Consider the following 27,399-nt stretch of genomic DNA (forward strand, 5'->3'; position numbering starts at 1 on the left):
GAGTATGTGGGGGCAGGTCTGTGCAGGATGTGGGGGGGCGGTCTGTGGATGTCAGAGGGGCACCAGATGTAAGGAGGGGCTCCGCTGATGGACACAGATGTGAGGAACGTACCTCTGATGGGGCACCTGATGTAAGGACAGACTCCACTTGGGACACCTGATGGCATCTGGTGGCAGGCAACGTGGCTAGTGATGCGCTCATGGCTCCCACTGATTCTGCATTATGGTGAGTTGAATGATTTAATTTTATATTACAATGTAATAATAGAAATAATGTGCTTCAATCATCCTGACACCATGGCTTCAATCATGGCGCCTGGAGGATTGAAGCGCCAACACCAGGTATTTGGAGTATCTTTATCTGCTGATTGTCAAACTCTGGAAAACACATATTGCTATTGTGGTGTAGGATCGGGGGGCTGCTGTCCCCCTCTTCCCTCTCTCCATCCCCCTCCTTTCCCTCTCCATCCCATATTCATCTCAGACTCTAACCACACCCCTTTGAGCCACGCCCCATGTAAGCCATGCCCACTATTTTACGTAAACCATGCCCATTTTCCGCGGCGGCGCGCGCCACATTTATATCTTTTCCTATGCCACACCTATAAACGCCCCCTAATTATACCACGACTCTGCCTGCTGCCAAAAAAGAGTCCCGAATTATTTTTTACAATGTTGGCAACTATGCATAAGATAAAACCATGATGTTCAAAGGAAATACCAAAGTACAACTGTCATAAGATGCACACGGGTAAGGCGCTCTGGCGCACAGTTATGTGCAATAGGAATGCACTAAAGCACACACAGGATGTGACCCCTTGCTGACCTATAAAGGAAGTGAGGTCATCCAAACACACTGCTGGTTCGTCTTCAGCTTTGTGATTCCCACATCTACTCTTGTGATCTGCATTACCCATTGTGATCCGGATTGCCTCATCGACCTCGCTGATCTTCTCCTGACCTGACCTCTGGCTTGGCCTTGGACTCCCGCTTTCTGAACGTGTTTGACCCTCAGCCTGCATCTGGACTTACCTGCTATCTCCTGTGTTCGACCCCTGGCTTGTCTTTGGATTATCCTTCTGTCTCAGCGTTCTTGGTACTTGTCTTCTGATCTGGAATGTGTTTGACCCCTGGCCTGTCTCCTGGATTCTGCCTTTGCATTGCAGACTTGCTACCATTGCTACTGGACCTTCCCACAGGACATCACCTTTCAGCTCTGCTCAAGCTACCTGCTGATCTACTAGCAAGTGACTGTCCTACTGGTAGCTTGTGCCTCTTGGTGCAACCACCCTCTGTGCCACCTTCAGGGGTGGTCTGCGCCGAGTCACAACAGTGGCCACTCTCAGCATTTTGGCCTTGGTGAGTACATTTATATGATAACAATGGTGTCAATTTTAGTCAATGAAGTTTCCACAACATGAGTGAGACTTCTGTGACCATCAAAGTGAATCCCCACAACTGAATCCAAGACTTAGCAGAAGGTTGGAGGTGAAAGCCTAGAGGTCCGTGTGAGTGTGTATGGTCCAATCCCCATACAGGAATATTGAATGGATCCCACCACCTCATCCACTTCTCTTGTCACATTTAGTAATTGGGATACACAAAAAGAGAAATCCTCCAATAGTGTAGATGATCGATCGTGTTTTATAAAGTGATCTATTATAAATGATTAAAGAGAGATGAGAGAAATTAGTTCCATTTATGTAGAGAATAGTTACATTCATTCCTGGGGGAGAAATTCATTTTCTTCTGGTAACATTCTTCTCTTCTTCTACAGATTGTTGTCTAATCACCTGACAGACAGTTCCTGCCCCCACCTGACATCTGGAATAAGAAATAACCAGACACTGAGGACACTGAACCTGTCTGTGAACAATCTGGAGGGTCCTCATTTCAGGGATCTGATGGAAGCTCTGACAACAAGCCGGATAGAGCAATTACGGTGAGTATAACAGGACTGACTGAGACAATAATATTCTGAGACATCTAAATCACATAACGTAGAAATATGAGAATGTCAACAAATTCCATATTTAGGCTCCATGCACACTGGGTTTAAAAAAATGTCAGTTCCCTTGGCAGAAAAAAACTTTCATATAGAGAGTTTATTATACAAAATTTAGGAGAGTTTAGGAGAGTTTTGCATTTTTTCTCCCAGAAAGCTCCAATCAGAAACACGAAGCAGAAGGTTTTTTTCCTGCCTCTAAATGTTGAGGTCAAAATATGTCTGTAATCATCCCAATGTGTATGGAGACATAGGAGAACATGGAGCTGCTTCTACAGGCAGAACACTAAACTCCTGTAGTAGCAGCATTTTTTTTTAAGCCAGTGTGCATGGAGCCAAAATATCCAATCCTGGACTGTTACACTATATTGCCAAAATTATTGGGACACCCACCTTTACACGCACATGAACTTTAATGGCATCCCAGTCTTAGTCCGTAGGGTTCAATATTGAGTTGGCCCATCCTTTGCAGCTATAACAGCTTCAGCTCTTCTGGGCAGGCTGTCCGCAAAGTTTAGGAGTGTGTCTATGGGACTGTTTGACCATTCTTCCAGAAGCACATTTTTTAGGTCAGGCACTGATATTGGATGAGAAGGCCTGGCTTGCAGCCTCTGCACTAACTCATCCCAAAGGTGTTCTATCAGGTATAGGTCAGGACTCTGTGCAGGCTAGTCAAGTTCCTCCACCCCAAACTCACTCATCCATGTTTTTATGGACATTGCCTTTGGCACTGGTGCACAGTCATGTTGAAATAGGAAGGGGCCACCCCCAAACTGTTCCCACAAAGTTGGGAGCATGAAATTTTCCAAATTGTCTTGGTATGCTGACATCTTAAGAGTTCCCTTTACTGGAACTAAGGGGCCAAGCCCAACCCCTGAAAAACAACCCCACATCATAATCTCCCTTCACCAAATGATTTGGGGCAGTGCACAAAGCAAGGTACATAAAGAAATAGATGAGCGAGTTTGGGGTGGAGGAACTTGACAGGTCTGCACAGAGTCCTGACCTCAACCTGATATAGAACACCTTTAGCATGAATTTTTTTGTAATTCCTTTATTAAATGCAAGAAAAAACAACAGAGGCATGGACAGCATTGATAAAACATACAAAATTCCAAAACACAAACATCCTGGTAACACCTGGGTGGGAGATATAGAGACAGTCCCAAGCTTAGGCCTAAACAAAACATGTAAGCGTTCCCAGACAGGGGGCTAGATTCCCCCTAAGACCTCCAATACCAGTTAGGCAATTTGTACCCACCCAGGTGAACAGTAATCATCGCATGGCCATACATTTCAGTGAGATACACAATTTTTGTTATTGTTATAGAGAAGGGAAAGGAAGGGAAATGAGCGATGGGCCGGGCCCCTGGCGAGCAGAGCTTACATTATTGAAGACTAGTCATTTCGGAGGAGGCCCACAACCCAACCACATCCTACATAGACTAACCGGGAAAATCTAACTGCAAACAAAAGAAGGGAAAAAATAAAAAATAGAGAGGAAGGGTTTATTTGAGAAAGGGACTACAAGGGTGGACAAGGGAAGGGGGGGGGGCAAGAAATAAGGGGAGAAAAACCAGAATAGAAAGAAAAAGCAAGTATAAGAAGCAGGGGGAGACTCCAGGAGGGTTGTTGTAAAAGAAGAAGGCACAGAAAGGAGCAGGATAGTGTCCGTGGGTGTCACCCAGTCGCAGGGGTGGGGGCCAGGAGCCAGAGAACAGAGACCCTCTCTCAACGGGTGTCCAGAGCCACCACCCGAAGGTAAGATTCAGTGTAGGTGAAATGTTGCCATGGTCTCTAAGTCTCACGGAAGGCCTCCTCCCTGTTGTGTAGCATCGCTGTGAGGTCTTCCATATCTCTCAATTCATTCACCTTAGAGAACCATAGAGACTTAGCCGGCGGGTTCTCCCATCTCTAACACAAAGGGATGCAGGCCTTCGCCGCGTTCAACAATTGAATAGTCAAGGAGTTCCTGTACTTTTTAATGGATCGCTCTGGCAGGTGCAGCAGGCAGGCCGCAGGGTTCCCCTCCAGGGAGACGCCCGTCAGATGACCAATCGTGTCGGTCACCTTGCACCAGAAGGGGGCTAGCTTGGGGCAGGCCCAAAAGACATGCAACATTGTTCCTTCCGCCTCCCCACAAATGCCAGCAACAATCAGGCACCTGAGGGAAGATGCGCTGAAGAACGGATGGGACCCTATACCACCTAGTTGTGATTTTGTAGCACGTCTCCTGGACTCGGGTGGCCATAGAGAATTTCTGCGCAAAGTGGAGAATTTTCTGCTGTTGATCTGGGGTAAAGTGGGTGCAAAGGTCTGCCTCCCACTTAGCCACGAATGGGGGGACGGATCAGAGCTTTAGCATGAATTTGAGTGGAGACTGCAAGCCAAGCCTTCTCATCCAACATCAGTGCATGATCTCACAAATGCACTTCTGTAAGAATGGTCAAACATTCCCATAGACACACTCCTGAACCTTGTGGATGGCCTTCCCAGAAAAGATGAAGCCGTTATAGCTGCAAAGGATGGGCCAACTCACCATTGAACCCTACGGAGTAAAGGCCCATATATACTATACGAAAATCAGTAGTCAAATTTTTTCCAAACGATCTGACGATTTTTGGATCATTAGTATTGTGCTTTCGATAGCCGATTCAGATTTTTTTGTCTGAGAAAGCTGGATCTGAAGACTATAAAATTTTTATCGTACGTGAACTCAGAAATGAAAGAATACACACAAAACTATTCAACACATTACATCACTTCTGAAGTTGTATTCTGTCAGACGAGAATTTTCATATGGTGAGTAACCTCTTCACTTTCCATATGAGACTTGCATGACACAAAAAACAGACAAACGGTCGTCAGAAAATCTGATGGTGTGTACGAGGCTTAAGACTGGCATGCCATTAAAGTTAATGTGCTTGTAAAGTCAGACGTCCCAATACTTTTGGTAATATAGTGTATGTCTAAACTATATAAATCAAATAATAATAATGGAGATATATTTAATCTCCAGGTTGTCTCTATATATCACCAATATCAGACAGTTCTCTAAAGCTGGATATAAAAATGTAAAAATGAAATATCTGCACTAAAAAAAACATGAACAACTTTGTGAAAATCTAATGAATGAAAACCAGCCGCCAGCAGGAAGTCTGATATAGAAGTACAAATAGTATAATATAATTCTATGTATAGAGCCCTACACTTAGTGACAAAATGTGTGATGAAACAAATGAGAAATCTGCAACCTACAATGTGTTTGAATAATGTAGATGTGATAACTCCACCAATAGTGATCAATAATAACAATTAAATTCACTACAAAAATGTACTTTCATACATGTGAGGAAGGGCAGATCTCCTCCAACCTATTCACAGCTACTTCAGTCTATATAACATATAATGTGCAAAAATACAATATCACCCGAGGTATCCAGACAATGGCCGCAATCACATTACATACAGTAGAAAGGAAAAAGCCTCCATGTCACTGCCTGGACTCCATCATACACGGCTGCAGTCTGGAGCGGTGTGTGCTCTGAGTTCTGTGTATACTCGTGTATATAATGGAAGTGTACAATCTGTGATTCTACATATATTTAAGGATTATGCACTATGGAGGCTTTTTCTTTTCTATGTAATGTGATGGCAGCCATTGTCTGGATACCTCGGGTGATATTGGAGATACTACCTGGAGGTCTGACATTCCGTGGCACAGTCTGTTCTCATCGGAAGCCGGCTTGAGCAGAGTGGCGCTGCTGGAAGGATATAAACAAGCGTGTCTGGGCCTTGCTTGTGGGGACAAACCTTTTGGTAAGTGACCTGTTTGTTCACTGGTGTGGGAGAGGTTGATTGAAGTTGTTGCAAAGAGGTGGAAGATGATCAGCATTGATTTAAACCATCTGGATGAATCTCTGGGACTTATTTATGTTACTGCACAAGTCACTGTATGGTTATTGGAGATGGAAGTAGTGGTAAATGGGTTGTAGGAAATCTACCTTTTCACCTTTATAAACTTTCTCTTGATGTTTGCAATTTTTTAAGATAACTCTCATAGCTCTTCATGCATATTTATTTTTGCATATTATATGTTAAATAGATTGAATTAGCTGTGAATAGGTTGCAGGAGATCTGCCTTTGTTTACATTTATGAAAGTGTATTTTTGTAGTGAATGAAATTGTTATATCTGATCTTTATTGGTTTAATTATCACATCTAGTATAATATGGAAGACTGCAGCACTAGTATATAACATTCACACAATATAAATGTGAAAATATTGTGTATGTAAGTGTATATATAACAATGGTATGGAGACTATTTCACTATTTTGATAACTAATGAAGAGAATTTATAATCAGCATATATAAAATATAACAATAAAAGTGGGACTCCTCATTTTTCATTTATTCACAAAACTCCCTATAAGTGTATATATAACAATGGTATGGAGACTATTTCACTGATAGCTAATGAAGAAAATTTATAATTAGCATATATAAAATTAGTGCAGTAATATTAGTACAAATTTTCAAAAAATGTCCAAATAAAGAACGGTAATAATAAAATCTTCTCCACACCATAAGATCAAATCTTCCACCATGATGTTCAAAGGAAATCCCAAAGTACAGTTGTCATAAGATGCACATGGGTAAGGCGCTCTGGCGCACAGTTATGTGCAATAGGAATGCGCTAAAGCGCACGAGCACACACACAGGATGTGACCCCTCGCTGACCCATAAAGGAAGTGAGGTCATCCAAACACACTGCTGGTTCATCTTCAGCTTCCTGTGATTCCCACATCTGCTCTTGTGATCTGTATTATCCATTGTGACCCAGATTGCCTTATTGACCTCGCTGATCTTCTCCTGCCCTGACCTCTGGCTTGACCTTGGACTCCCGCTTTCTGAACGTGTTTGACCCTCAGCCTGCATCTGGACTTACCTGCTATCTCCTGTGTTCGACCCCTGGCTTGTCTTTGGATTATCCTTCTGTCTCAGCGTTCCTGGTACTTGTTGTCTTCTGATCTGGACTGTGTTTGACCCCTGACCTCCCTCCAGGATTCTGCCTTTGCCTTACAGACTTGCTACAATTGCTACTGGACCTTCCCAGGGGACATCACCTTTCAGCTCTGCTCAAGCTACCTGCTGATCTACTAGCAAGTGACTGTCCTACTGGTAGCTTGTGCCTCTTGGTGCAACCACCCTCTGTGCCACCTTCAGGGGTGGTCTGCGCTGAGTCCCAACAGCGACCACTCTCAGCATCTTGGCCTCGTGAGTACATTTATATGATAACAATGGTGTTCATTTTAGTCAATGAAGTTTCCACAACATGAGTGAGACTTCTGTGACCATCAAAGTGAATCCCCACAACTGAATCCAAGACTTAGCAGAAGGTTGGAGGTGAAAGCCTAGAGGTCAGTGTGAGTGTGTATCGTCCAATCCCCATACAGGAATAATGAATGGATCACACCACCTCATCCACTTCTCATGTCACATTTATTAATTGGGATCCACAAAAAGAGAAGTCCTCCAATAGTGTAGATGATCGATCGTGTTTTCTAAAGTGATCTAATATAAATGATTAAAGAGAGATGAGAGAAATGAGTTCCATTCATGTAGAGAATAGTTACATTCATTCCTGGGGGAGAAAATCTTTTTCTTCTGGTAACATTCTTCTCTTCTTCTACAGATTGTCCTCTAATCACCTGTCAGACAGTTCCTGCCCCCACCTGGCATCTGGAATAAGAAATAACCAGACACTGAGGACACTGGACCTGTCTGGGAACAATCTGGAGGGTCCTGATTTCAGGGATCTGATGGAAGCTCTGACAACAAGCCGGATTGAGGAATTACGGTGAGTATAACAGGACTGACTGAGACAATAATATTCTGGGACAGTTTTATATCTAAACCACATAAATAATATAGAAATATGAGAATGTCATCAAATTCCATCTTTAGACTCCATAAGGCTCCATGCACACTGGGCTTAAAAAATGTCAGTTCCCTTGGCAGAAAACACTTTCATATAGAGAGTTTATTGTACAAAGTTTAGACGAGTTTAGGAGAGTTTTGCAATTTTTTTCCCAGAAAGCTCCAATCAGAAACATGAAGCAGAAGAGTTCTTTTCCTGTCTCTAACTGTTGAGGTCAAAATATGTCTGTAATCATCCCAATGTGTATGGAGACATAGGAGAATATGGAGCTGCTTCTACAGGCAGAACACAAAACTCCTGTAGTAGCAGCATTTTTTTTTAACCAGTGTGCATGGAGCCAAAATATCCAATCATGGACTTTTACACGATATTGCCAAAAGTATTGGGACACCCACCTTTAAACGCACATGAACTTTAATGGCATCACAGTCTTTGTCCGTAGGGTTCAATATTGAGTTGGCCCATCCTTTGCAGCTATAACATCTTCAGCTCTCTTGGAAGGCTGTCCGCAAAGTTTCGGAGTGTGTCTATGGGACTGTTTCACCATTCTTCCAGAAGCACATTTGTTAGGTCAGGCACTGATGTTGGATGAGAAGGCCTGGCTTGCAACCTCTGCACTAACTCATCCCAAAGGTGTTCTATCAGGTTGAGGTCAGGACTCTGTGCAGGCTAGTCAAGTTCCTCCACCCCAAACTCACTCATCCATGTTTTTATGGACCTTGCCTTTGGCACTGGTGCACAGTCATGTTGAAATAGGAAGGGGCCACCCCCAAACTGTTCCCACAACGTTGGGAGCATAACATTTTCCAAATTGTCTTGGTATGCAGACATCTTAAGAGTTCCCTTTACTGGAACTAAGGAGCCAAGCCCAACCCCTGAAAAACAACCCCACACCATAATCCCCTTTCACCAAATGATTTGGGGCAGTGCACAAAGCAAGGTATATAAAGGCATAGATGAGCGAGTTTGGGGTGGAGGAACTTGACTGGTCTGCACAGAGTCCTGACCTCAACCTGATATAGAACACCTTTAGCATGAATTGGAGTGGAAACTGAGAGCCAGGTCTTCTCATCCAACATCAGTGCATGATCTCACAAATGCGCTTCTGGAAGAATGGTCAAATATTACTATAGACACACTCCTAAACCTTGTGGACAGCCTTCCCAGAAAAGATGAAGCTGTTATAGCTGCAAAGGGTGGGCCAACTCACCAATGAACACTACGGACTAATGACCCATACACAGGATACGAAAATCAGTAGTAAAATTTTGGCAAAATGATCTGACAATTTTTGGATCATTAGTATTGTGCTTTCGATAGCCGATTCAGATTTTTTTGTCTGAGAAAGCTGGATGTGCAAACTATAACATTTTTATAGAAAAAGTATAGACCGCGCTAGGAGAAACAATGTGAAATTAACAAACTAACAAAATAGGCAGCAGCAATAAATGCGATATAGCACCCAACAGCAACAAAATATATGTAAGGCTGCGCCAATCCCTCTAACATAAGATAAAATACTAAATAAAATTAAATATATAAACAATAATACAATTGAGCAATAAGACCTCAAATGCTGTGTAAAGTGACAAAAAGAAAAAGAGTCCAATCTAAAAAAAAGTTCATAGGTGAATCCAAATAACGGACGTAGATGTCCTCAGATGACAACACCCAAGTGGTTCAACACTTTCCAAAGCGCGTGAAGTGCCCGTCACCAAATGTTGAATGCGCTTACCAGAAAATATATGAAATGAAGCATATATAAATGATCAGTGGACAACATCCAGGTCTGCCTTCCTCAGCTGGGTCAGCACTCCATCCCTTAGCGATCTTTCAGGATAATGATCTGTTCAGTGGTCTCGATATAAGGCACTCAAAAACCCACAGAAAAGAGAGGGACTCAGCTTCTCCCGGTGACTCCGAGCCGCCGCCTGCTGCCTGGCTCGGTGTCTCTCCGCTGACCTCTCACCCGGCCGCGCCTCGCTCTCACTCCTCGGTTGCTAAGGCAGTGAATGCTCGGGAATGCTGGGAAGAATCGTGACGTCAGACGGAGCCTCCCGGGTCACGCCTACCTCCTCCGTCTTCAGCCTCGGAGAGGCTTCATACGTGAACTCAGAAACGAAAGAGTACACACAAAACTATTCAACACATTACATCACTTCTGAAGTTGTATTCTGTCAGACAAGAATTTTCATATGGTGAGTAACCTCTTCACTTTCCATATGAGACTAGCATGACACAAAAAACAGACAAACGGTCGTCAGAAAATCTGATGGTGTGTACGAGGCTTAAGACTGGCATGCCATTAAAGTTAATGTGCTTGTAAAGTCAGACGTCCCAATACTTTTGGTAATATAGTGTATGTCTAAATTATATAAATCAAATAATAATAATGGAGATATATTTAATCTCCGGGTTGTCTCTATATATCACCAATATCAGACAGTTCTCTAAAGCTGGATATAAAAATGTAAAAATGAAATATCTGCAGTAAAAAAAAAAAGAACAACTTTGTGAAAATCTAATGAATGAAAACCAGCCGCCAACAGGAAGTCTGATATAGAAGTACAAATAGTATAATATCATTCTATGTATAGAGCCCTACACTTAGTGACACAATGTGTGATGAGACAAATGAGAAATCTGCAACCTACAATGTGTCCGAATACCAACACTTCTAATGTAAATGTGATATCTCCACCAATAGTGATCAATAATAACAATTCAATTCACTACAAAAATGCACTTTCATACATGTGAGGAAGGGCAGATCTCCTCCAACCTATTCACAGCTACTTCAGTCTATATAATATATAATGTGCAAAAATACACCCGTGGTATCCAGACAATGGCCGCCATCTCATTACATAGAAAGGAAAAAGCCTCCATGTCACTGCCTGGACTCCATCATACACGGCTGCAGTCCGGAGCGGTGTGTGCTCTGAGTTCTGTGTATACTCGTGTGTATGATGGAAGTGTGCAATCTGTGATTCTATATATATTTAAGGATTATGCACTATGGAGGCTTCTTCTTTTCTATGTAATGTGATGGCGGCCATTGTCTGGATACCTCGGGTGATATTGGAGATACTACCTGGTGGTCTGACATTCTGCGGCACAGTCTGTTCTCATCGGAAGACGGCTTGAGCGGAGTGGCGCTGCTGGAAGGATATAAACAAGCGTGTCTGGGCCTTGCTTGTGGGGACAAACCTTTTGGTAAGTGACCTGTTTGCTCACTGGTGTGGGAGAGGTTGATTGAAGTTGCTGCAAAGAGGTGGAAGATGATCAGCATTGATTTAAACTATCTGGATGAATCTCTGGGACTTATTATTTATGTTACTGCACAAGTCACTGTATGGTGATTGGAGATGGAAGTAGTGGTGAATGGGTTGTAGGAAATCACCTTTTCACCTTTATAAACTTTCTCTTGATGTTTGCAATTTTTTAACATAACTCTCATAGCTCTTCATGTATATTTATTTTTGCATATTATATGTTAAATAGATTGAAGTAGCTGTAAATAGGTTGCAGGAGATCTGCCTTTGTTTACATTTCTGAAAGTGTATTTTTGTAGTGAATGGAATTGTTATATCTGATCCCTATTGGTGGAATTATCACATCTAGTATAATATGGAAGACTGCAGCACTAGTATATAACATTCACACAATATAAATGTGAAAATATAACAATAAAAGTGAGACTCCTCATCACAAAACTCCCTATAAGTGTATATATAAGAATGGTATGGAGACTATTTCACTGATAACTGATAATTCACTGATAAGGAAATCCCAAAGTACAATTGTCATAACATGCGCACGTTAAGGCGCTCTGGCGCACAGTTATGCTCAATAGGAATGCACTAAAGCGCACGAGCACACACACACAGGATGTGACCCCTCGCTGACCTATAAAGGAAGTGCGGTCATCCAAACACACTGCTGGTTCGTCTTCAGCTTCCTGTGATTCCCACATCTGCTCTTGTGATCTGTATTACCTGTTGTGACCCGGATTGCCTCATTGACCTCGCTGATCTTCTCCTGACCTGACCTCTGGCTTGACCTTGGACTCCCGCTTTCTGAACGTGTTTGACCCTCAGCCTGCATCTGAACTTACCTGCTATCTCCTGTTTTCGACCCCTTGCTTGTCTTTGGATTATCCTTCTGTCTCAGCATTCTTGGTACTTGTTGTCTTCTGATTTGGTGTCAATGACGTTTCCACAACATGAGTGAGACTTCTGTGACCATCAAAGTGAATCCCCACAACTGAATCTAAGACTTAGCAGAAGGTTGGAGGTGGAAGCCTAGAGGGCAGTGTGAGTGTGTATGGTCCTATCCCCATACAGGAATAATGAATGGATCCCACCACCTCATCCACTTCTCATGTCACATTTAGTAATTGGGATCCACAAAAAGAGAAATCCTCCAATAGTATAGATGATTGATCGTGTTTTATAAAGTGATCTATTATAAATGATTAAAGAGAGATGTGAGAAATGAGTTCCATTTATGTAGATAATAGTTCCATTCATTCCTGGGGGAGAAAATAATTTTCTTCTGGTAACATTCTTCTCTTCTACAGATTGCATAATAATCACCTGACAGACAGTTCCTGCCCCCACCTGGCATCTGGAATAAGAAAAAACCAGACACTGAGGACACTGGACCTGTCTGATAACAATCTGGATGGTCCTCATTTCAGGGATCTGATGGAAGCTCTGCCAACAAGCCGGATAGAGGAATTACGGTGAGTATAACAGGACTGACTGAGACAATAATATTCTAGGACAGTTTTATATCTAAACCACATAAATAATATAGAAATATGAGAATGTCATCAAATTCCATCTTTAGACTCCATAAGGCTCCATGCACACTGGGCTTAAAAGAAATGTCAGTTCCCTTGGCAGAAAAAAACTTTCATATAGAGAGTTTATTGTACAAAGTTTAGACGAGTTTAGGAGAGTTTTGCATTTTTTTCTCCCAGAAAGCTCCAATCAGAAAAACGAAGCAGAAGAGTTTTTTGCCTGCCTCTAAATGTTGAGGTCAAAATATGTCTGTAATCGCCCCAATGTGTATGGAGACATAAGAGAACAAGGAGCTGCTTCTACAGGCAGAACACAAAACTCCTGTAGTAGCAGCAATTTTTTTTTCCAATATAATTTTATTAGATAATTTCAGGAACAAAAATCAGTACAATACAGCAGTACAATAAACAGATCGTGAGAATACATTTTTGTACATACATTAAACATATCACAATAGGACTCTGTATATTGCCATCATATCCTTATACACTGTTTAGAAGCGTGATTCCAAGAGAAAAGAAAACTAGTTCAAGTCCTATGACATTGTTCTGATAGCCCATGCTACAGCCTTCCCACCGACGAGGACTGAAGCTTAGTAATAGATATGGGAGGACAAGAGCGAATTCTGCTTGGAACGTGTTGTATAACTATATTTTGCGCGACTTCCTCTGTGAAAGTGCTTAGTTAGATATTCCCAACCCGACCTCTGCACCCCTTACGGGAGCTTGCTGTACAGAGGGAGAAGGGGTACATCCATTTGAGTAACATGTTACAGTCTGAACTATAATAAGAGTTCCTTAATGCTCCTATACAATAATGTCAGGCACAGTTTCATCGCCTGATATAGAAATTCCCTTAGATGCTCAAATATATGAATTCAGACCCTAATGCCGGCCATACACGGTTCGAATTTCGAAAGAATTTTCTTTCGAAAATCGTATCTAAGAATTTTCGTATGAATTTCGCACCATTAGTGGGCTGCAGCAACAGCCGATTTTCGTGCGGAAATAAAATTTGAGGAATCGGACATGTTGGAAATTTTTAGAAAAACGAACGATTTTCTGATCAATGATGGGAGAATCGTGCGAGAAACGTAAGAAAATGTACGGAGATAAAAGAAAATGTACGGAGAGAAAAGAAGATTCCCAGCCAAGAAAATTCTTTTCTGTAGCAACATGAGGTGAAATTGAAGGCTTGGTCGGCCGAATTTCGAAAATCAATGGTGGCATCATCGGATCACAAAAAAAACGAATTTTCTGATTTTGAAAAGAAAATTCGTTCGAAATTCGACCGTGTATGGCCTGCATTAGAAATGCAGTCTCAGATTGATAACCAGAAATGCATTTCCCAGTGTATTTTATTTCCAAATGCTGAAAAATACAACCTCAGTAGGGCCAAGGGTAGGAGAAGCTCAAGTTATTCGGATATGATCACCGAATTGCGGTGAAGTTCTAAAGTGTATCCAACACATCCATAGTGTGGTGTACTTAGAAGGGGTATTGTGAGCCTGATGAATTAATTGTTCCATCTCAGAAATTTTTTCTACCCGTGCAACCCAGTCTGCCACCGTTGGAGGTGTTGTGGATCTCCAGAGAAGTGGGACACATTGTTTAGATGCATTTAACAGATGCGGTATGATCGTGTTCTGGAAACTCGTGTATGGTGTTTAAGCATAATTAAGTAGAAATTGCATCGGCGTGAAGTCGAGCGTCGAGCAAATTTTTTCACAAAAAGATTTAATTAGCGTACACTTCCACCAAATGTGTAGAATTGTTCCCGCTTCTCGGCCGCATCGCCAACATAGTGGAGAAACTGAGGGAAAGAACTTATGTAAAATGTCCGGTGTTCGGTACAATCTCGCATAAATTTTATAAGAATTTTCTTGAGCAGATACATTAACCGAGTTCTTATGGATATTACGAAAGATCATTTCCCACTCCCCATTTGTGAGATCCATGTTTAAGTCTCTTTCCCCGTTGCGCACTGCTAACAGGTCTTTGGGGTTGTGGTCTCTATACAGTAGTGAATATACCTCTGAAATGAGATGTCTGAGAGGTGGTGTACCCATATACAAAGTTTCGAATGGATTCTGATTTCTACTCCAGTGTGATAAGTGAACTGCACTATGAAAGAAGTGTGTAAGTTGCAAAAATTTAAAGAATGGAATATCATGTTCAGGGAGGGACGCACACATCTCTCGAAATGAGAGGATGTTGCCATTTTTAACTAGTAGTGAGGCTCTCAAGATCTGCCTGGAGGAATCAACGATCAAAAACAGCGCATCAAAGGGACTAGTAGATTGATGTGAAAAAGACTTTAAAATGTCATTTATTAAATGTAAAAAATGAACACAGACATCTGATCCCTGCAGGATCTAAAACACATAAAAAACACCAATCATAAAACGGACAGATGTTTGATAATGAAAAGCTCCTCAGATCTCTCAATTATAACTTTGGAAAGGTCAAAACCAAAGACCAATGTGCACAGCTTTCGAATGCCTAATGAATGCAATCAATCATCTGAAAGAACCCAAAAAGTCAGTGTAAACGAATGGAACAACGTTCCTAGGGACACTCACTTCATAGGTGTTCAATGGGCTGCAGAGCTGATGAGTCCAGTCTGATGACCGAGGGGGAGGTGTTTATTTCAGCTCCATCTGAAGCGTTCGGCTTGGAGGCAGAGGTGTAATGCTGCACGCTGGGTGGTAAGGATCAAGCTTAGTCACCAGATGATATCAGCTGTACACATAGGCAGCTTAGAGAACGCTGCACTGCTTGCAGTGCCGCTTGTCCGAGCGGCTGTGGATCACATGAGAGGCTTGTCACGTGGAAGGCTGTGAAGGGGAAGGTTGCAATGCCGACTCTCCTGCTTACATGTTTCGCGCTCCTGCGCTTTGTCAAAGCTGGAGCGGCATACAGCAACCAGAAAGATAAAGGCATCGGGTAGTGTGTAGGGGCGGGGACTGTCGAAGTCTCTCAGGTTAACCCCTAATGTGTCACTAAGCCTCCTGCAGTTAAAACCTTATTAGACAGGGGTCTGTGTCAGTGAAAGAACTGTTAGAAAACATCTAATAGGAAATGTGGATTGAAACATATGGTAGACACAGTGGTGTAGTGGTTAGCACTCTGACCTAGCAGCAAGCAGGACGCTGGTTCGAATCCCAACCACGCCACCACCCGCCTGGAGCTTGTATGTTCTCCCTGTGCCTGTGTGGGTTTTTTTTTTTTTTTTCATTTCTTTATTGTATCAATTTTTTTTTTTTTTTTCATAATACTATTTTTATGAATGAAGAGTAGTTAATATATTTATTCTAACTATCCTATGGGAAAGGACTTAATAACATATCTAAAATATATCTTTTAAATAATTTGTTTTTTTGCCCTTGGTCTCCGCAATTTTTCCCCCCCTTGGGTTTTTTTAACTTACAGTGTCCTTTTATCCATAGCATTCTTCTCCCTTCTGTATATCCTTTAATATCCCCATGGAAACCCACACAGGCACATGCGCTGTTTTTGATCGTTTTTTCTGCTGCATCCATTTTTTGCCAAGTCCATAATGGGTTAACAGCCGCACATTGAGACCATCTACAGGACATTTATTTAAATAAACAAACATCCCACGAGATAGTCAAGCGCTCTTAAAGAGACCATTCATTTGTGCGCCAACTTTATATTGTTTTGTTTTGCCTGGAGGAATCTCCCGACGTATCTCGCAGGGAAAGCCCGGTGGAAAATCTGGATTGTCAGTCAAAGGAGTCATCGGGCCTGGGGATGGATTCCACTGCATTTGTGTAGCTATGTCTCTAAACACTCGTAAAGATGCTCCTGTCAATGGGTGCGTGGAATAAGCTTTTGGTATGTTTCTTACTGAGATCCATGGCAAGTGTGCTACTGGCACGGAGTCGAATGAGCCCTCCAAATTTATCCAATCTTTCGAATCTTTGTGTACGTGCCAGTCAATAATTCTTGTGAGGTGGCAAGCTGAGTGATATCTACGAATGTCTGGTAAACTAAGACCCCCTAGAGCTAGGTAGTACCAACGTGTCCCAGCTGATTCTCGGGGATTTCGAGGCCCAAATAAAATTCCTGCATAACCTTTTAAATGCTGCGAAGAATGAAGCAGGGAGTTTAATCGGCACAGTTTGCATTATGTATAAAATGCGAGTTGCTGCGATCCCGCTCCTTCTGATGGACGTTCCTGAACGTCCTATCAGAAGTAGACGGCTCCCACCCGGCCGTATATGTGCATTGGCCGGGTGGGAGCCATCTACTTCTGATAGGACGTTCAGGAACATCCATCAGAAGGAGCGGGATCCCGCGCAGCGGCGCGATCCTGATCCTGATGGGCCGTGTCACCCGGACACGGAGCATCTCAGATCGGCGGGAGGGCTCTGTGATTGGCCCTCCTGATCACATGACGGCCGTGTCCAATCACGGCCGTCATGTGATGTAAACAAACAGCCGGTTGCTAGGCAATCGGCTCCTCCTCTCCTCACACAGAAGTCATCACTGAGGAGAGGAGAGCAGATCGCTGCAGCCGGCTGATGATCAGTGAGTATGAGCTGTTTTTTACAGCTTTTTACTCACTGATCACCAGTCTAGTGTAAACACAAATCACCACACAGTGTAAACACACCAGACAGTATAAACACAATGTCCCCACACATGTCCCCAAAATATACATGTCCCCAAATAATAAAAACACATGTCCCTAATAATAAAAACATGTCCCCCACATATGTCCCACTAAAATCACATGTCCCAATGATTATATGCACACATATGTACGTGATTACCTGCACACATATGTACATGATCATTTGCGCACATATGTCCGTGATCACACAAACCAATTATTATACACTTAATGGAATTTTTTTTTACCAAAAACATGTAGCAGAATACATTTTGGCTTAAATTTATGACAAAATTTGATTTTATTGGATTTCTTTTAAAATAGAAAGAAGAAAATATAGTTTTTTTTTCCAAATTTCCACTTTTTTTGCGCTTATATTGCAAAAAATTAAAAATGGAGTCGTGAATAAATACGACCAAAATAAAGCTCTATTTGTGCGAACAAAATGATAAAAATTTAATTTGGGTACAGTGTAGCATGACTGCGCAATTGTCACTGAAAGCGCTAGAGCGATGAAAGCTGAAAATTGGCCTGGGAAGGAAGGAGGCGAAAGTGCCCTGTATTGTAGTGGTTAAGATCACTTTGTAGGGATTGTAGGATCGGTTTGTAGTTTAAATCGTAAAGATTATCCAAAGAGGCAGGTAATTGGATTCCTAGGTATGTGAGTGCTCTAGGTTCCCAGCTAAATGGAAAATTCAGCTTACATAGATCTACTGTGGACGAGGAGAGGGAAATGTTAACAGCTTTTGATTTTGAGAAATTAATTTGCAGGTTGGATAGTTTGTTGAAAAGTGTGAAATCTTTTAATATATTTGGTAAAGTAATTATCGGGTCTGAGAGGAACAAAAGGATATCATTGGCATATGCCGCTATTTTATATTGTTTATGTCCTATACTGATGCCTTTTATAGCAGCATTCTCTCTAAGTTTTCATCGGAGGGGTTCAAGGGTAAGAATGAAAATTAACGGCGATAGTGGGCAACCCTGACGAGTTCCGTTCGACACGGAGAAGGCGTCCAACAGGCAACCATTAACCCGTACTTTTGCTGTGGGAAAGGAATATAATGTCGCTACCATCTCTTGGAAGTGTTGTGGGAACCCCCAACATTTGTAACGTAGCGGATAAATAGTCCCAGGCCACCCTGTCTAACGCCTTCTCCACGTCCAACGATAGAAAAAAACATTTTTGTTGTGTCTGATTGGTAAGCCAGTGTTGGATATGTAGTGCTTTTATAGTATTGTCCCTAGCCTCTCTTCCAGGGACAAAACTGACTTGGTCCAGGGTTATTATTTGTGGGAGAAGCATAAGGAGACGGTTGGCTAGAATTTTGGCATAGAGTTTCACATCAACTTTTAGAAGCTTGATGGGTCTATAATTCGAAACTATGGTGTCGTCTTTATTGGGTTTGGGAATCAATGTTATGTGAGCCTCAAGTAAATCTTTATTGACTGGACCAGCGGGTGAAAGAGAATTAAAAGTTTTAAGGAGGTGTGGGGAAAGTATCTCCTGGAAGGTTTTGTAATAACTGACAGTCAGACCGTCTGGACCCCGGGCTTTTGACCGGTTTTAGTTGTTTTAACGCTAAGTTAAGTTCCTCGATAGTGATCTGTCCGTCTAAGGTCTCCATGTCATCCATGGCCATCTGGGGAGCCCCATATTTTGTGAGAAAACCAAAGATTAATTTTTGTCTGTCTGTAGCCTGTGCCGCCGAGGTATCTGGGGACAAGTTGTAAAGTTTTGAAAAATAAGTCACGAATTGCTTGGCAATGTTATCAGAGGTTACATGCATTTTGCCTTGATGGTCTATGATTTTATGTATCGTTGCCACAGCTTTCTTGCGTTGTATTGCTTCTGCCAGTAATTTACCCGATTTATTACTGAATTCATAAAAAAGCTTCTGCGTGAGAACATATTTTCGCTGTAATCTTTTAATCAACTCCTGACGGAGTTCTTCCCTCGCCTGCAGTAAATTCGAAAGTGTATCGTGTGCCAACGAAGCCTTATGCATTCGTTCCAATTTATGCACCATGTCGTACAGCTCCTGCATATGTTGCTTTCTAAGTTTATGTCTGTGCGCTGCTATGGATATAAATTCCCCTCGCAAAACGCATTTATGTGCTGCCCAGATACACGACGGCTTGGTTTCACCGATATTGTTTTCCTGGAAATATTGTGAAAGACGTGAGGCTATTTTCTGTGTAATTTCTATATCAGTCAGTAGAGAGTTGTCTAATCACCAAATCAGGCTCGGGGTCCGTACAAAAGGCAGGGTTAATGTCATAGTTACAGGACTGTGGTCCGAAATGATCAATGGTTCTATGGCTGTATGGGTAACATGCGTCAAGTCGTTTTGGGAAATGAAAAAATAATGTAGACGAAAATATTTGTTGTGCGGGGTCGAATAAAAGGTGAAGTCTCTAGCATTTGGGTGGAGTGTACGCCAGGCATCATGTAGTGTTAGTTCTTGCAATTGTGTTTTAATGGCCCATAGCGCTCTGTACGGAAGGGAAGATGTCCCGTTGGATGAGTCTTGGGTCGGGTTTAAAGTCACATTGAAATCCCCCCTACTATGAGCATACCAGTTTGAAATTCAGTGAGGAGGTGCAGTGTCTCCCGAAAAAACGCAACTTGCCTCTTGTTCGGGGCGTATAGGTTCGCTAAAGTAATCTGTCTATTGTGGATGGTGCCTTTAATGAAAAGGTATCTTCCCAGCGTATCTCATTTGATATCCGTTACTGTTAGCGGGCAGTGTTTGGAAATCATTATCGCTACTCCTTTATATTTGGAGTCGTCTGTCGTAGCATGAAAAATCATGGGGTAGTGCCGATTGTAAAGTTTAGGGATGTTGTTGGTTCGGAAGTGTGTCTCTTATAAAAATACGATATGCTGTTTGTGTTTTTTAAGCGTGTATAGTAGTTGTGATCGTTTTTGAGGGACGTTGAGTCCCTGAACATTGAGCGAGGTATAGTTAATTTGTAGATCTCGATCCGGCGTTGCTGCCGCCGGTCGAGCAACCGGGGTTCGAACCGAGGCCATTGTTCGATCCCCAAACCAGGACACTGATAACAAAATTTGATCTAAACAAAAGTGTGTATTTATACGTTAAGAGGAACAAATTCAATTTGGGCATAGCCGAGTTATGTTAACAGTTGTAGGAATGAGAAATATTATACTGACCTACACTATATCAGTATAGGTCAGAGAAGTACAATGTCATGACCTGAATCCGCACTTAGAAATAAGTATACGAATCCACTCACAACACCGTTAGGGGGTTGACCAAGGCCTTGCACTTATATTCTTATCTTAAAGTCAGTGAAACTACCGCTGAGCTCTCGAACATCATATACTGTGGGGAGATTGCATACTAACGTCTATATCACGGAGGGGAGCGACTCGTGCAGGGGCATAAGAACATTTAGTCCGATATAATAGACCTAGCGAACGGTAAAGACAAAATGACAACAATCACATTTACAGTCACATTCACAGAGGCTGATGGAAGTAGGTGTCGGAAAGGAAATTGAACCAATTCTACGTGGAAAAGGGGGCCACTTCGTAGCCGACGAGTGGCGTAAAGCCAAACCATGTGGTCACCTGCCGAATCGGAATCAGAATTATACCCCCTTTCTTATTAATAGCGGGGGCTGAATCTCAACCTCCAACACATAGGCCCATCTACCGAAAACAGAACCATTAGCATCAAATCTAAATCCCTATGTGGATCTAAGAACTGTTTGTGCATCTGAGCATAAGCAACAAAATCTAATTTCGCTGAAATGGTTGTAAACTATTGAAAAACATCATTCAACTTGAGTATCGACTCATAGGGTTATTCAGGGCTTGTACTGGAGATTCTGATTGGCCACTGTCCCTATTTAGATGTTCAGCTTGAGGTTGGTTCTAAAGGTAGCCAGTTAGGGCCACCTTCGGATAGCGAACTCGTCGTAAAAATCACCTTGAGTTAACTCATTTGAAGGTCACCATCGGCCAAACAGAATCTCCCTACCAGGGAGTCAGCATCTATATTCAAAACTGTAAATTCTATCCAGGAATGCTAAGAGCTATCAGATGATTACCTTCCCATAGTCACCCTCACTAGCAATGCTGAACGACTTCCTAACAAATAGCTAAGCACATTTATCATGTATCTCTGTGAGGTCTAGTTATAACCTGTGGAAAAGTTCACTGGAGAAAGGATGTTGATAAAAACCACACATAACAACAAACCTGCTGGCATGTGGTTGACTTCGGAAAGGTTTTTTTTTTAATATTGGCTGAGACGATTCACAACGTCCGAACTCCATTGGGAACTGGACGAAAGGTGAGTCTGCTTAACCTGTAGATAAACCTTAGGAAAGACCGTATAACTCACATCGAATCCAATTTGGTATATGCTGGGCCTAGGAGAACCATTTCAGTGTTCAAAATGTCGCCAACGTTTCCATGGTAAGTTGTTTAGTAGGCCATACGAGTACGTAGAAGTAGGGCTTCTATGGGATGATGAACCAAATAGCTTCTCGTCGTAGTAATCGACAAGCGGTTAATATTGCCGTGTAGCCATTCCCGAAAGACTATTAAAACTTTTAGCTAACTTTAGGCAAACAAAACAACCATAGAACATGAAACGTTCCCGCTTTTAACTAGTGATATAAACCAGCGGAGGACAGAAAGTACCGGAGAACTCCAGTCGATAACACATTGTCAAATGAGTCTTAACCTGACCACTGAAGAATGTGCCATTGGATTCAGATCAGTAGTCCCTACGAGCTCTCTTAGAGCGTGGGGATTCTTCTGGACTATAACCTGGCCTGTCCCCATGTCGAGAGAAGCAGGTACTGTTACCCGAAATTGATCGTCGTCTACGAGGCCGGCGGTGGAGGTGATCTTCTTGTTGAATAAATGCGGAAGTCTGCATACCAATTAGGCACCTGCACTAATGGAATGTCAAGCGTACGACAGAATTGTCGTAAATCTTCGGGCAATCTCAGTATTGCTGATTTCCCCCTATGTGTGGCAGAAAGTCCAAAGGGAAATTTCCATCTGTACTGTATGCCATGTGTGCATAGAACTTCCAACAGGGGTTTCAGGTCTCTGCGATTTTGTAACGTAATGGAAGATAAGTCCTGAAAGATCTGAATAGGCACCCCTCCGTGTTGTAGTTGTTGTTGGCCTTTCACTTGTCGTAAAATCTCCTCCTTCAGCCTGTAGTCAACTATACAGCAAATGATATCTCTGGGAGGGTCGGCCTCTTTGCCTTTGGAGCGTAAGGCCCTGTGTATTCTCTCCATTTCGATACAAGTTTCTCTAGGCCTGTTCAATAGGGAGTTACAGAGAGCCGTTACCTCTTGTTCCAAGATGTCTGGTTCAATGCTTTCTGGTAATCCTCTGATTCGTATGTTGTGACGGCGGCCATGATTATCGAGGTCCTCAATGTGGCGTTGTGTCTCCCGCAGCTGAAGCGTGTGGTGATTGTTCTTTCTAGTGGCTTTGCGGAGCACGTTGTCGTGTTGTGCGGAAATTTTCTCTACCTCCAGGACTCTATCTGTGAGTGCATGGATGTCAACACGTAGGTCTGCTATGGCGGACAATAGCGTATCCTTTATTGTCTGCCGCTATGCACCGCAGATCTTGTATGCTAACCGGTTGTTGTAGGGACAAATCTCGATTTACGGAGATCATCTGAGAAGTCTCTCATGAAACAAGGATCGCATCCGACAGAGGCGATGTAGCTGGCTGGGAGTGGACGCGGCGGGAAGGCGCCATGTTTCCTCTCTGTGATCGGAACATTTCGGGGATATTTTGAGTATTGCCACCCGAATGTCCTCAAGGCGACCGGGATCTCGACGTTGAGGCATTCCTGGATGCTGTCCCCATCGTTCTGGCCAGTAATCTTTGCTGAATCTCACCAATAAAGCTGTTAAAAGAGAGTCAGCGGCAGGAGCGGTTCTCTCACGCGTCCATCTCGGTGTTTCGGCCAGGCCACGCCCCCCACAGCAGCATTTTTTTTAAGCCAGTGTGCATGGAGCCAAAATATCCAATCATGGGCTTTTACACTATATTACCAAAAGTATTGGGACACGCACATGAACTTTAATGGCATCCCAGTCTTTTTCCGCAGGGTTCAATATTGAGTTGGCGCATCCTTTGCAGCTATAACAGCTTCAGCTCTTCTGGGAAGGCTGTCCACAAAGTTTAGGAGTGTGTGTATGGAATATGGAAGACTGCAGCACTAGTATATAACATTCACACAATATAAATGTGAAAATATAACAATAAACGTGATACTCCTCATCACAAACCTCCCTATAAGTGTATATATAACAGTGGTATGAAGACTATTTCACTGATAACTAATGAAGAGAATTTATAATCAGCATATATAAAATTAGTACAGAAGTATTAGTACAAATTTTTAAAAAAGGTCCAAATAAAGAACGGTAATAATAAAATCTTCTCCACACCATAAGATCAAATCCTCCACCATGATGATCAAAGGAAATCCCAAAGTACAATGGTGTCACTTTTAGTCAATGAAGTTTCCACAACATGAGTGAGACTTCTGTGACCATCAAAGTGAATCCCCACAACTGAATCCAAGACTTAGCAGATAGTGGGAGGTGAAAGCTTAGAGGTCAGTGTGAATGGTCCAATCCCCATACAGGAATAATGAATGGATCACACCACCTCATCCACTTCTCATGTCACATTTAGTGATTGGGGTCCACAAAAAGAGAAATCCTCCAATAGTGTAGATGATCGATCGTGTTTTATGAAGTCATCTAATATTAATGATTCCAATAAAGAGGAATGAGTTCCATTCATGTAGAGAATAGTTGCATTCATTCCTGAATAAGGATGAGCTGAACACCCCCGGTTTGGTTCACAACAGACCTAAACGTTGAATTTTCAAAATCTAAAGTGCTAATTTTAAAGGCCGATATGCAAGTTACTGTCCTAAAAAGTGTTTGGGGACCCGGGTCCTGCCCCAGGGGACATGTATCAATGCAAAAAAAGTTTTAAAAAGGGCAGTTTTTTAGGGAGCAGTGATTTTAATAATGCTTAAAGTGAAACAAAAGTGTAATATTCCTTTAAATTTCGTACCTGGGGGTTGTCTATAGTATGCCTGTACAGGGGCACATGTTTCCCGTGCTTAGAACTGTCCCTGTACAAAGTGTAATTTCTGCAGGAAAAAAGTCATTTAAAATCACTTGCGGCTGTAATAAATTGTCGGTTCCCCATAATACAGAGAAGTCATTGAAAGTCATTGATAAAAAAAGCGTGGGGTTCCCCCAAATTCAATTACCAGGCCCTTCAGGTCTGGTATAGATATTAAGGGGAACCCGTATCAAATTTTAAAAAAAGGACGTGGAGTTCCCCCTAAATATCCATACCAAAGGGTCTGGTATGGATTTTAAGGGGAACTCCATGCCAAATAAAAAAAAATGGCGTGCAGTTCCCCCTAAAAAGCCATACCAGACCCTTTATCCGAGCACACAACCTGGCAGGCCACAGGAAAAGAGGGGGACGAGAGAGTGCACCCCCTCCTTAACCGTACCATGCTTTGGGGGTCAGGAAGAGGCCCTTGTCCTCATCAACATGGAGACAAGGTTCTTTGGGGTGGGGGGGGTCTCAGGGTGCCCCCCATCCCCGAAGTTCCCACCCCCCATGTTGAGTTCATGTGGCCTGGGACGGTTCAGGAGGGGGGAGCTCGCTTGTCCCCACCCTCCTTCCTGACCGGCCAGGCTGATTGTATAAGGGTCTGGTATGGATTTTGGGGGGACCCCATGCCGTTTTTTCGAAGTAGGGGGTCCCCTTAAAATCCATACCAGACCTAAGGGCCTGGTATGCTCCCGTAGGGGGAACCCATGCTGTTTTGTTTATTTGAAATTTAGCGTGGAGTTCCCCCTTGAGAGCTCATTATTCTCTGATTGGCCACGGCCAAAGTCGCCTGGCCTGGGACGACTTAAAGTCATGTTGTAAGTTGCCCCAAGTCATGTTGAAGTCACTCCAAGTCACGCTGTTATTCATACTCAATGAGTGAATGGAGTCTTACAAGCCAGGAAAGTACAAATACCCCCAAATGACCCCTTTTTGGAAAGTAGACATTCCAAGGTATGTCCCAACATGCACGGAGCACCGTCAGGTGTTCTAGGGACATAAATTACACATCTAATTTATTGAATACCTGTTACAACTTTGAAGGCCCTGAAGCACCTGAAGACAATGGAAATGATCACAAAATGACCCCATTTTGGAAAATAAACACACCAACATATATTCTATAAGGCATAATGAGTCTTTTAAATATGTCATTTTTTTCCACAAGTGTTTGGAAAATGTGTCAAGAAAATTAAAATGCATTTTTTGTGCTTTTTTTAAAAAAAAAACTAATTTTATTATAAACTTTTCAAATTACAAAGAAATAAGCTGAACAATTGATTGTAAAATGAACAATCAGTTAAAGAACAGGATAATGTATCAACAAAGGGTGTATATAGGTCATTAGAATGCATTTAGAGGTTTCTAGGGCGTGCTTCGTAGATATAAACATTCACAGTTAATACACAGTGAGTAGTTAGAGCATTATCATAAGGGGTGGTAGGTGGAGTATGGACAGGGTGTAAGGCTTTCAGGGGTGTGATAATGCTATCATGAGAGGGATATGTATTTGGGGTGTTTGAGCCAAAGGCCCCAGTGTTTTTGGAAGGCAGGAACTTGTAGGTGGGCTTTGGCATACATATATTCCATTAGGCAATGGTTGTTCAAAATAAATATGAATTCTGAGTTGGAGGTGATATGGAGGCTTTTCCATCTCTTGCAATGGCTAGGCAGGTGGCTATGAATACGTGGGAGATGACTCTGTGTGAGGACCGGAACCAGGTATCCATGTCCATACCCAATAGTACTATTTGAGGTGAGAGTGGTATAGGAGTTGGTGTGATGGGAAAAAAAAGTAGCTTGAATAGCATAGTCCAAAAGTGAAGTGACGTGGCAGGTGTAATCCACAATGTGTGGCAGGTGACGTGGCAGGTGTAATCCACAATGTGTGGCATGTGATGTGGCAGGCGTAATCCGCAATTTGTGGCAGGTGACCTGGCAAGTGTAATCCGCAATGTGTGGCAAGTGACAATCAGCAACGTGTGGCAGGTGACATGCCAAGTGTAATCCCCAATGTGGGGCAGGTGACATGGCAAGTGACAATCAGCAACATGTGGCAAGTGACGTGGCAGATGCCAAGCTGCATCTGAAGGCAGGTTGACGTGGAAAGTGAGACACTCGGGGCTCCCACTGATTCTGCATTATGGTGAGGTGAACCATTTAATTTTATATTACAATGTAAAAATAGAAATAATGCACTTCAATCATCCTGACACCATAACAACCATGGTGCCGTGATACTTGAAATGCCAACACCAGCCATTGCCCCGATCAATTGCCTGCAAAAAAAACATATTTTCCTGGCAGTGCCCCTCCTGAGACTTGACTCTGGATCCGCCCTTGATTATAATACCAGGCCGGCGGTGTGGCCGTCTCCTGTGAAGGCCGGGCGATCACCCGCCTGTCACTCACAGAAGACAGAGCAGCCCGAGTGGCCGTTTCGCTCCGTCTTCTGAGTGACAGGCGGATCCATAAGGAATGTCAGTTTGTGCGAGGTGGAGGTGGCACAGCTAAGGCTGCATTTCATGGGCACTGGTAAATACTTCAACGTCCAATCTTCAATGCTGCCCTGCCATCGCGAGCGCGCCGGTCCGGATCCCCGTGAGTCCGGTCGCGGGTCCCGCGGACTCGATCGTGGCGGGCATACCCGCGATCGTCTCACGGGACGGCTGAATGGAGGAAATGCCATGTAAACAGCATTTCTCCATTCTGCCTAGCAACTAGTGACGCTGATCTCTGCTCCATGTGATTGGAGCAGAGATCAGTGTTCACTAAATGAAAGCCCAACCCCCCACAGTTAGTAACACACCCCTAGGAACACCTAACCCCTACACTGCCACCCA

General features: G+C 42.8%; 1 protein-coding gene across 1 annotated transcript in view; it reads left to right on the forward strand.

Annotated features, from left to right (window-relative positions):
* LOC143961345 (NACHT, LRR and PYD domains-containing protein 12-like) overlaps nucleotides 1-27,399 on the forward strand; it is a 310,399-nt gene that overhangs the window by 240,366 nt on the left and 42,634 nt on the right. Inside the window, exons 9-11 of the mRNA XM_077470615.1 lie at nucleotides 1,778-1,942; nucleotides 7,703-7,867; nucleotides 12,531-12,695. Coding sequence (XP_077326741.1) covers nucleotides 1,778-1,942; nucleotides 7,703-7,867; nucleotides 12,531-12,695 — 495 coding nt within the window. The remainder of the gene's footprint in view (nucleotides 1-1,777; nucleotides 1,943-7,702; nucleotides 7,868-12,530; nucleotides 12,696-27,399) is intronic.

The sequence above is a fragment of the Lithobates pipiens genome, unplaced genomic scaffold (assembly GCF_037356315.1).
Source record: "Lithobates pipiens isolate NorthernLeopardFrog02 unplaced genomic scaffold, aLitPip1_a1.2 Scaffold_112, whole genome shotgun sequence".
NCBI lineage: Eukaryota > Metazoa > Chordata > Amphibia > Anura > Ranidae > Lithobates > Lithobates pipiens.